Source organism: Thunnus maccoyii, chromosome 12, assembly GCF_910596095.1.
Source record: "Thunnus maccoyii chromosome 12, fThuMac1.1, whole genome shotgun sequence".
Lineage (NCBI taxonomy): Eukaryota > Metazoa > Chordata > Actinopteri > Scombriformes > Scombridae > Thunnus > Thunnus maccoyii.
The window spans coordinates 3965764-3977939 of record NC_056544.1 but is presented as its reverse complement, the minus strand read 5'-3'; the positions used below and the strand labels follow the sequence as shown (position 1 = coordinate 3977939).

The window sequence follows — 12176 nt, the reverse complement described above, 5'->3', positions numbered from 1 at the left end:
GATGTTGACTCTCCAATAAAATAAAATGACAAAAATATACTTAAAGCCAAGAAAATTCAACTCAACTGTGATATGTGAAGGTCTGATCACCCAAACTGCTTACAAACATAGTCACATCCACATTTGTCAATATTAAAAACATTCAAAAGAATTGTCTTTGAGGATTATACACTTTAAGCAAATTACAGGAGTGGAAGCATGTTTTTCTGTTTTAATTTACCCTCAGCTCATTCAAGTAAAAACAGCTGCTAGGCCATTCATAGTAACAAGCCTGCCAAGTTTGACTTCTGCAAGAAGAGATGTTTTTGTCAGTTTAAATGGTTGTAAATGTCGCAAGAGGAAGTGCTAAGGACACCATGTAACATTTTACAAGTGAAAGTACAATGTGACATTACTGTGTTTACTGTAATGTTCTTTGATGGAACATGTGACAGGTGCTTTATCTCTGAAGTTTTCTGTTTTATCAACGTGCCACTTTGATAAACTTCATGCATTTTGTTTTAAACAGAAGGGACACCTTCAACCACTTGACGACCTGGTTAGAGGACGCTCGCCAACATTCCAACTCCAATATGGTCATCATGCTCATTGGCAACAAGAGGTAAAGTCCTTTTTGCTGCAAGATACATTACACAATGATGGCTGGACTGCACTAATTCAAGTTCAATCTGTATTTAAAGGACCAGTGTGTAGAATTTAGTGGCATCTAGCGGAACAGACTTGGCAGAAATGGAATATAATATTCATAAGTATGTTTTAATTAGTGTATAATCATATGAAATGTCACAATTTTGCAAGTTTCACGGCCACTGTAGGTTCTTCTACACACTTGGAAGAGGAGGGTGAGGGGAGGAGTATTCAGTTGGTTGCAATCTGCAACCTCACTGCCAGATGCCACTAAACTCTACACACTGGTCTTTTAAATGAGGAACTGACTTCTGCAACAACCATCTGCTGGTTATTCACAAAACTTTTGGCTCACTCTGTACCTGAGGTTATGTAACGTAACATTGTGTAAGATAAGGTTATGTCAAAAGACAGCATTGCAGACACCAAACAGAAACTAATTCTACATTGCTAAATACATGATCCTGTTGAATATAAATGAGGAAGTTAACTCCTGCAACAAACCTCAGCTGGTTGTTGACAAAACTGATGGCTATACCTGAAGTTACATAATAGTGTTACGTAAAAAAAATGATGCAAGTTATGTTAAAAGAAGTGTGGCTGTTGATACAAATATATAGTAAAATTATTATTGAAAATGATCCATATCAGCACTGCCAGGCTGACTAATACACATGTATAAGAGTTCAGGTAGACTTGGTTAAGTAAATAAGAAACATAAGGATTAAATGAGGCTGTTAGCCAGCTGGCAGCAGATGGTGTGGCTCAATAAAAGACGTTTTTTAGTCAAAATAACAAAGGCTGAGTCATCTTTATCAGCTATTAGTGATATTTTATCATGGAAAGAAGATCCTGTTTTTATACATTAAAGCAAACTGATAAATTATATAAGAATTTCAGAGGCCCCGCAGATTTAAAATCAAATCAAATATCAGTATTCACGCTGTACACAATGTACTATATTGTACCATCTTTCTGCTGTTGGCTGACAGGTTATTTCCTCATTTAAAATGTGTTATGTCATTGCGTCAATGTGTGTGTGTGTGTTTAGTGACCTGGAGTCGCGGAGAGAGGTGAAGAAAGAGGAAGGTGAAGCATTTGCCAGAGAACACGGCCTCATATTCATGGAGACCTCAGCCAAGACTGCCTCTAATGTAGAGGAGGTAAACACGCACGCACACACACACACATATAACTAATGCACACAAGAATCTTCAACATTGGTACCTACATACCAGCTACGTACAGGAGGTGGCAGATAGTTTGGTGTTAACATGTAGGATAATAAGAGAAAATTGCATAAAGATGATTAATGAAACTGAAAGGTCAACACTACTGCTAACAGCTTCCCCCCACATATAAATCTTTTCTTGTAAGAAGGGCCACAACAGGATTTCACACATATCGTGTGCTATTTCACAGATATCAGTGTGGCCTGTTGATATCCGCGGCTGAAGTTAGTTCTCTATTTGTTTTGAACACAATGCAAGCATGAGTGTCTACCACTGAAGACTGTAATAAATCTTATGACTATATCATGATTTACATCAGGATGTGATTCTAGTCACTAAGCCTTCTGCAGGCTGTGATGGTGTTTGTTTAGCAGTGACGGCAGCAGTTGTAATTGTAGTAAAAGAAAGATAATTTGATATATACAGCACATTTTTAACGCTGTGTGCTTTACATTAAAATGCATATAGCAATAAGTAAATAAGGTACAAGACAAATGCAATAATAACAACAGATGCAAAAACATCCACCCCACAGATATAAACCTCACAAAACACACACACACACACACACACATACAGGAACAACTTATTTTTTGATGTTTAGAAAAGTCTAATTAGACGACATATTTTATTAATAATATTTCTAAAAGTTAAAGGTCATGAAAGTACAATTTAATTGCTACATTTTCTCTTTAATTTCATTAGACCATAAATCATTTGATGAAAAGAAAGGTTTTGATAAACATCCTGTTTCATTCATTATAACTCAGCATGTACACTGGTGTTTGTTTTTCTCATTTGCCAATGTGTCAGTTACAGTCTCAACCTATGACGCCTCAGTGATCTGCATCATTCTCCTCTTGCGAAGAGTCTAAAATAACTCTCGGATGTTTTATTTCAGAAGTGGCCTAAATGTTAGCAGAGCAGGTTTTTAGCCCCTTCATCCAGAGGTCATGAGTCCAAACTCACTAAGCAAAACCTGAACCTTTTACCAACCAAAAAAAGTATTGGAAATGATCTGATTTTATTTATTTATTTTCAATTTAAATGTCCTTGCATGACGGTGTAAATGCTGCTTCAAAGCCTTACACACCCCGCCAGGAATATCATTTTATTGAAATTTCATTTTGGTTTTGCCAGAAACAGACAATTTTTAAAATACACGTAGCCCAAAACAAGAGCAGAATCAGCAGAACAGAATTACAGAATGTGTGACTGTCGATATGAAACTTCTCCTCAAGTTTTAACAACTCGAGGAGAAGAAACAGAAACAACACAGAAGACATGACCTCTGTGTCCTCATTGGTACTCAGGGCCCTGCCCTCCTCATCACCACCATCTCTGTCACCATGCTAACTGAATGATTAACTGACAACAGTGCACACTAGCATCAGCTAGTTCACAACAGTGGTGTTAATAGAAATCAGACAAGTGAGTCTTGACCAGTTAGTCAGTGCACATTAAAAGATGAACACCACACATGTCAGACAGAGTTAGAATGATCACAATGAAACCAAGCTTGTAGGTTATTTGTTAAAACCAGATCTATTATAGTGTGAGGTTTTCTGACTTCCTGTTGACTTCACTGTTTAGCACTGTGGTACTGTGGATGACCATGTTTCAGCTTCACACATTAGCACTGTGAACCACAATGAGCACACTTCTCCACCCCTCGCAGAGACACACCCCTGGTGTTGTTGCGTGTAATGAATGCATGGCGCTGTCCTCGGGGACCCCTTTCTCACTTATCCAATCACATAAATAATCCCATCCTACACAGCGCAGCATGCCAGCCCTGGGCACCGCAGAGAGAGAGAGAGAGAGATTGTGTGTGTGTGTTTGTGTGTGTGTGTGTGTGTGTGTGTGTGTGTGTGTGTGTGTGTGTGTGTGTGTGTGTGTGTGTGTGTGTGTGTTTACATTGATTTTTTTTTTTTTTTCCTACCCTGACTTGCCTGGCCTATATCATGCAAACACACACACACCCACACCGCTGTCGAGTAGCGCTCTCTCTTGGGTTAAAATGAGGGGGGATGGGTGTGTGTGTGTGTGTGTGTGTGTGTGTGTGTGTGTGTGTGTGTGTGTGGTATGATTAATTTGTCTCATTAGTGTCCTCTGAATCCTCCTGATACCTCTCTCCTCCCTTCCCTTCATCTCTCCTCGCTCCATCCCTCCTCATCCCTCGACGTCCATCATTTGCTCTTTACATCCCGGCCCCCCCCCCCCGCTCCCCTCTCCATCCTCCATCACCTCCTCCCACTCTCCATCCATTCCCTCTTCCCCTTCGTCCAGCGTGTCCCCTACACGTCTTCCTCCCCTCCTCCCTCTTCTCCATCATCTCCTTTTCTCTCTTCAGCAGTATATCAACCAGTTATAGTTCATACATATTCATAACCTCCACCCTGCCTCCCCTCAGCGACACCCGGCAGCCAATCAGTGCGCCGGGTTTGTCGTCAGGGTCTGTGGGTGGACACCGGGGCTGAAGGGATGGTCCTTAGAGAGAGAGGAGAGATTCCTGTAAGCATCTTCTCATCTTCCCATCATTTCTTCTTTCCTCACACCCTTCCTTCCTCCAGATCCATCGCCTCTACTATTCCTGCTTGTTTCTTTAGTCCTCTGTCTTCTTTCATGTCCTCTGCTCTTCTGTCTTCTTGTCTAGTTTTTCTCTTATCTAATTTTTTTTTTTTTTTTACTTTTTACTAAATCTCTTTCCATTTTTTTGCTGCTTTTTTTCCTCAAATCTTTTCTCTACGCTCTCTTTTTCCCTAGTTTTCTGTTTTCCTTCCATCCTCACAATCTACACCTATCTGAGCTTCATATTTCCATGAGTTGAACTCAAGCAAAGGAAAGGGTAGAGAGACGTGAAAGGAAAGAGGACAGGAGCGAACAGGACCGAGTGCGCTTGGGAGCACCCTTGGGCTCCTCAGTCTATTTCTGACAGGGTGTCAGATAGCAGTTCAGGACATATTTTCAGTTCTTTAGAGACTCTGCTTAAGAAACACACTTTTTTTTTTTTTGAGTCTGACAAAGTTGTGTGTGTGGTGCTGTTTGATTGTTCCTTCATAGACTGCAGTGTGTGTGTGTGTGTGTGTGTGTGTGTGTGTGTGTGTGTGATCTGAGTTGATGTCAGATCCTCTGGTTGTTCTCCAGTTTACACCCCGGAGACACAAACACTAAGAGACTGTCCCAAGAGACAACAGAGCATCGATACCAAAGTCATAAGCGAGTCGCTGAGGGAGCTTAATTCTACTTTATTCTAACATCTTTGATCCTCTGTGTGTGTGTGTGTGTGTGTGTGTGTGTGTGTGTGTGTGTTGCTCAGATCTTCCTATTATAGCAGCTGTTGACTAGAAACAGCAGAACTTTTTCTGAAGGGTTTCTGCGTCTTCTAACAAGGTCTTCATCACCTAAACGTCAGCCTTGAAAGGAGCTTGGAATACTGTTCATTGAAGATTTATATTCCTGAATATAGTCCACATCTTGAGCTCTTTAAGTCCCAACATGAAAAGCATTTTGAGAGAATCCTCCTTCCTTGATGTGTTTCCTGTTCTGTTAAAACAGAATACGAGCGCAGGACAGAATAAACCGATGTGATATCACTGAGGGAGAGAAAGGCTGTTTTTATTGGATCGGTGGGGTAGAGGAATGACATTTTTTAAAAATCAGCAGGTTTTTTTTGACTGAATTTGAACTTGCAGCAACACAATAAGTGAGACATTGATTTCCAAGAAGTAGAAATCTCATCTTCAGGCATGTCAAAATAACACATGTTTAAAAAAAAGAGCATATTCATACATGAGGTAATAGATATAGCTATTCCTCGACATTTCATGGAATACATTCATCTGCTTTCTTTTCAACAGTGGGATGTTTGTATCCAGATTAAACAAACAAGATACGGTGTTAATTTGTCATTTTAAGATGGGCTGATATGATTTTGCTCTTTTAAAAATGTTGGTTTTGTCAGCACACAGAAGCGAGCACAGCCATGCAGACCTTTTTTTTTTGTTTCTGCATGTTTTACTAAACATCCCCAAATACTTAACATTACTACCAAACAGCTTCTGTTGACTTCACTACGCAATGAAATGAAATTACTTGACATTGCTTGAAGGTCGGTAATCCATCACAGTGAACAACACGCTCATTTTTATTTTGTATGGTACATTCAAGTGCTGGTGGGAAGCTTGGACATCACATACTTGACAGTAGCATCTGTCAAGTACGGCTGACAAATTCACACGCATGCGTGCACACGCATGTGCACGCACGCGGGCGGGCGCGTTTCATGACGTACATGTTGGGTTGTTGTTTGTCTGCAGGGTGTGTTTATTCATTGACATAACTGCTGAATGCATCGCTGTGTAGCAGCCAACTCTCACATGTGGAATGTCTGAGTTTCTCATCAGCATTTGACACACCTACATGGAAAATTCAACAAATCCGTTCACACTTCCAGCCGCACTCAGAGCAATTTTCAAGATTTTGAAATATTTCCATAGCGTCTTGACGTGAATGGTAACCAAGAGATTTCTGGTAGGCAGTAAGAATGCATTAAATCATTTATTGTAACCCATTAACAACAGTTTGTAGTGAAGTGATAAGTCATATTTAACGAGAATATCGAGCAGTCAAATTCTGGGTGTGTTCTTTTCCAACACCTGAAACTTGTTAAATACATTTCAAAACGCAGAAGCTTCCTAAAGATATGTGTGACTGCTTTTGTAAAAACATTTTCATAAGAGTCTCAATAACAGGAGTCAACATCCAAATATGAACGTTTTCTTCTTCTCTCTCCCTCTTCCTCACTTCCTGTCTCTAGGCTTTCATCAACACAGCCAAGGAGATCTATGAGAAGATCCAAGAGGGAGTGTTTGATATCAACAACGAGGTGAGACGCACTGTTCCCTCTCTATATCCTTCCTCCCCAGCCCTCTCCTTCTTTGTTTTTTCTTTTTTAGTTTAGGATCTCTTCTCCTCTCTTCCAGTCTTTGTTCTCCTCTTCCCTCTCTTCCCTCTCCTCGGTGTGGTTTTCCAGCAGTGTGTGGGGTTTTGCCACGCTCCCCCTCTCCTCTAAAAGAGGGGGAAAAACCCTCCTCTCTGCTTCCTTTGACTCCAGCCAAGCAAAACTCCCTGCGTTCCTCCTTTCTCCTGCTCTATTTTCCACTCACTCTCTTTCACTCCTCAGCTCTCTCTCTCTCTCTCTCTCTCTCTCTCTCTCTCTCTCTCTCTGTCTCTCTCTATCTTTCTCTTTCTCTCGGCAACTTGCCAGCTCATAAATTCCTCACATCCCACAAGGTCTCAGTCATTGGGCAAGAAAACAAACACTCATCCAGCCAGCCAGTCAGTCTGTAAGCTGCCTATGCAGCCAGTCAGTAAGTTTGTTATCCAGTCAACCAGATGGTTATCTTTTTAGTGGAACAGTTTTCCAGGCAGGAATGTCCACATAGCCAGCCTGTCAGCATGTAGAAGTGTTGCTCAGTCCACATTAAAGCAGCTTCATCTGCAAACGCTGTGAACATGTGAAAACAACCTGGATCCATGCTATTATTTCAAGGGTTGTTTTTTTTTTTTTGCAAGTCTTAGCTGGTAAGAGTTGTTCTCGTTCACACTTTTCCTGTTTCTGCTGTTTGAACAGACGTGAAATAGTGATCATGAATATTACCTGTTTATTAAGCAGGCAAACAGTAATTCCTGCCCTGCTGCACTGAGATGATCATCAATCACTATTTGATGATGGTAATGTTTAACACTGTAATTCATTCTACAAGGCCTGTATAGTGTGATCAGTTATATTGACATTTAAAGTGAGCGCACACAGAGAAGGTTAGAGGAGGCAGAATGTTGCCTTCTTAACTTCACTGTCACACAGCACCAGACTGTGTCCCGGTAGGATGTACCTTGTGTTCAAGTTGGCAAATTTCATGTTTGTTTCGTTTTGCCCTAAACAATCAGTAGCAAGCGGCCTATCTGTCCCACATCATTTTCAGTCAACACAGAAGCTGTCGTAGCCGTTGCTAGGAACAGCTAACTTAACGTTGTCCACACTGATCAATGTAAAACTGTTGATTTGGAAGATTTGAACTTAGAACAAGTTGTGCAGCTGCCTCAGTCTCATCCACACCTGTCTACACAGTTAGCTAGCTATGACGGAACATGACTTCCTCACTCTTAACTGCGATTACAAAGCTCCGATCGGCTGACTGTTTCTCAAGCTGGTGGAGTGATCCCTCAAGGAGCACATTACTAAACAAACCTGCGATGTGAGCTGCATTTCAGAGGTCTGAAACTAATTTGGCTTTTTAGTGCGGATGTATTTGTGTGCTCTGTGTTTGCCATCCAGTCATGCAGATGATTAACTTATTAAGGAAAGTGTTGTCCAGACTGCCAGACTGTTAAACGTAAAATACACGCGTCCATGTGGCAACATAATGTAAGTCATGTCATGGTCTGCACACATTGTCTGCGTGCAGCAAAAAAATTGGGCCTGTACACATGGAGCATACGCACCAACAAACGTGTGAACACGTCCGTGTATCCAACAGCCAATACAGTATATAAACAGAACCGTGTGTGTGTGTGTGTGTGTGTGTGTGTGTGTGTGTGTGTGTGTGTGTGTGTATCTGGGCCTTTCAGCAAGCCAACCAGCAAGTCCAAGCATTAGTCAGACAGGGCTGGAGTTACCCAGCCACTGAGTGTTTTTGTTATTAGTAACAGTAAGACGGAGTGAAGGCAGGCCGGCCGGCCAAACCACATCAGCTGACTGGCTGAGAGAGAGAGAGGGAAGCCCCACCAGAAATGTTGGCAGCCACTATGAGAAAACACTCACACACACACTCACACACACACACGCACGCACACACACACATGGCCTTAGCTCAATAAATGTGATTTAAAGGCATACAGTGTTTCCCAGAGGCACTACTGCTACTGAGTGTAGGAGGGGGAGTTACACTGAGATAAATATATACAGAAGGAGAGAGCAAGGCTGAGTGCTCCAGCCACAGAGAGAGAGAGAGAGAGAGAGAGATGATGAAACACAGAGAGGGAAAGTGAGCACTACAGTTCAGAGAGAGAGAGATGAAAGAGCTGTGTCTCTCTACCACCCACCTGCCTGCCTGCCTGCCTCACTCTCTCTCTCTCTCTCTCTGTCTCTCTCTCTCTCTGTCTGTCTCTGTGTTTCTCTCCTCGTCTTTTATATCCCTTTCTTTTCTCCTCGTGTCCTTGAGTGCTGCTGGTGTTTCCTTTGCCTTTGTGCAACGCAGCAGCACCTGTTGCTCCCTCTGATGTGATCTAATAGGAACCCCTGCAGGCGCTGTGCAGTGTTAATCTCACCATGAAAGCAATGACACACTCATTCTGCAGGGCTTTTTAATGTACTCACTAATTATTATTATTAATAATAATTCTTTTTTTGGCAATAGCTGTATATATTTTTTGTTATGATAGCTCTGAGTTTGAGTTTTGTTGAGTTTGTTTCTTTGGAAGTTAAAGTTGAATATAGCAGTGGACTTTCCCGATCATAATAATAGACTGAGTCACTTTTTTATTCTCATCATCTGTGCGTGAGCGTGAGATCTCTTTTTTTCTAACTGCGTTTTTTTGTTTGTCTTTGTGTTCTCGCAGGCTAATGGTATTAAGATTGGACCCCAGCACCCTACCACCAACTCCACACTGTCCGGTAGCCAGGGAGGCCAACAGGCTGGAGGGGGCTGCTGCTGAAGCCCCAGAACACGCCTCCTCTTCCTCTTCCTCTTCCTCCTCCTCCTCCTCCAACCCCCGACCCTCCCCTCTCCTTCTCCTCCTCCTTTTCGCCCTCTCCGACCCTCCCTTGCGTTTCTACAGAACTGTCCAGGCCCAGTAACAGTTTGTTAACCTCTCTCTCTCTCTCTATTTCTCTCCATCCTTTCATCCATCCCTCCTTCTTTCTGTCTTTCTCTCAGCTCTGTCTTTCCTAAGTCTCTTGACCATACCCCAGGGGTCTGGGGGCTGCATCCCCTTAAGTCAACTCGACTTCCCACAGTCTTACGAGGACAGCGTCAGCTTCACCTGCACATTTACCCGCCAAATTGTCAAGTTTTGCAATTCAGCTTTTTTTTTTTTGTTTTGGTAAGATAAATGCATTTTAATCTTTTTATTTTTTAAAAAAGCGCATCCCTCTTAATTCATGAGGAGGTTGTTGGGATATTATAGTACCTCAGAATCATAAAAAAAAAGGATATCTCTGGTAAGGGTGAGTTGACTTTGTCCAGATGGAGAAAAGACTGTGGGTTGAGAATAAACACTCTTAACAACTGACTGTATGGAATAAACCCTGTGTTGTGTCTATACACACATCTGTACATGTTTTTAGAGAAAACGACGCAGCATGTTGATAGCGGGACATGTTTCTACATGTTGAGTCAGTTTTCATGCTGTGCCTGCGTGTATAGGGATGATATAGGTGTTCCAGTATGTCAGTCTTTAAGGTGTAGGAGGCATTCAAGTCACTCTGTACCTTCTGTTCATAAAAAAAAAAACACTTGTGCAAATTATGTTATTTTGTGCTTCCTTTCCCCCTTTTTTTGTCATGTTGTTTTTTGTTCTCTCTTTGTCTTTGTGTCCTTTTGGTTGACTTGCAGATGATTTGTATTTAATGAACACTACGAACTGGTTGTGGCTTAAAAAAAAAGTGTTTTAAATTGTCCTGGGAGAGAATAAAAGACCAAACTGTTGAGTGTGCAAATCCTTTTGGAACGACGGAAAAGCAAAAGCAGGAAAAGTTAAGGAAACGTTAAGGGATGTCGCGAGCAGTGGCCGCCGTTATGAAGTTAAGAAGTAAAAAAGAGGAAATTAGATTGGAACTTTTTTTTTGTTAACTGTATTTATCGGGCGCATTTCTGTGTATATATGGCTCTTTAGGTTTCTGTAGCTTTTATGGCTTTTGTAAGGTGAGACTTGGCATGTTGTAGTCTCGATATATTCCTTTACCAGGGCTTGAAAAAGAGACCGTTTTGGACCGGGAAGCAGCTTTTTTGCATTTTTAACAATTCTCATTTAAACCCAAAGGCACTGAGCCGCCCTGCTACATCAGGGTTGGTGGTGCCCTTTCTTTTAAATGACAAGTATGAATGATAACAGGCTGTTAACAGGACCGTGTAGAGGCATTCAAAGTCCCTGGTGGAGAACAGACTCCAACTGAAAATGTCAAGGCATCTCCCTTTTTAAGCAGGCTATGATTTCCACCATGAATTAGCTGGCAGATATATAATGTATACTGTTTAGAGCTTGATCAATGACTGCTGCAATTTTTTTTTTTTTCTTTTGCTTCGAGATCCCCGATGTAATGGGCACCGTTTTACTGTTTATGATCATATTTTACTACTTCAGTTACTTATCGTTCATCCCTCTCCCCTCAACCCCCCCCACCTTCCCTCCCTTCTTCTCTCTCTTTCTCAGACTGTATGGTAACATTAGCTCTGTATTTTTAATGCCAAAATATTGTGTTTACCTGTGTTTTGACAACAAACAAAAACAATAGGGGGAGAAAAAAAAAATCACCCTAAGCCCCTGCAATCTGACCTGAGATCAGCTGTCTGCCTTAACTCCACCCCCACTGAGAGATTTGGACAGCTGCTAAAACGAATCAAACGGACCCTTTATCTGCAAAATAGGCATTTTACCACTATAACTAGCTAGATGACGATGCATTACGCATGCATAGATGCACACTTAGAGAGACATGTAAAATCATGGACACATGCCTGGTTTGAATCGGGGGGATTTGAGACGAGTCAAAAACCCACACATCATGTTAAAATGATTTTCTTCCCATCCCCTCCATGCGCGCACACACACACCCAGCCTCCATACAGTATATGCATGCATACACACATAGATGATGATGCATACATATATTTTCTGTCCATCTAATACAGCTGTGTATCTCTCCAGGCTAACTGTATAACTGTAGGGAGTTTTTTGGGTTGCACAGCAGCGTGAGTGGATCTGTTCTCCTCAGCAGTGTGTTCTTTTTTGTTTTTGTTTTTTTTCTTTTTTTTTAAACTCCTAGATATATTCTGACAGTTATTAATCTTATTCTGATGGCAATTATTCTTTGTAAAGCAACATGTAGTGTGTGTGTGTGTGTGGACCCAGAGGGGTTACAGGGGGAGGATCAAGCCAAACCTGACGCATCTATCTATCTATCTATCTATGGATTGATCTATCTTATCTATGTGGCCCTCCTCTCTTGCGCTTCCCTCCTCTCCCCGCCTCTCCTCCTCCTCCCCCCTCGACGTTATTTGCTGTGTTTGTTCTTTGGAAAAAATAAAACTGAAA

At 41.6% G+C, this 12176-nt stretch overlaps 1 protein-coding gene across 1 annotated transcript in view; it reads left to right on the top strand.

The window, feature by feature from the left end:
- The window catches only part of rab2a (RAB2A, member RAS oncogene family), a 32098-nt gene extending 21528 nt beyond the window's left edge, over window positions 1–10570 (top strand). Inside the window, exons 5-8 of the mRNA XM_042429592.1 lie at window positions 509–601; window positions 1679–1790; window positions 6679–6747; window positions 9483–10570. Coding sequence (XP_042285526.1) covers window positions 509–601; window positions 1679–1790; window positions 6679–6747; window positions 9483–9578 — 370 coding nt within the window. The 3' untranslated portion in view covers window positions 9579–10570. The remainder of the gene's footprint in view (window positions 1–508; window positions 602–1678; window positions 1791–6678; window positions 6748–9482) is intronic.
- The last annotated feature ends 1606 nt before the right edge of the window (window positions 10571–12176 follow it).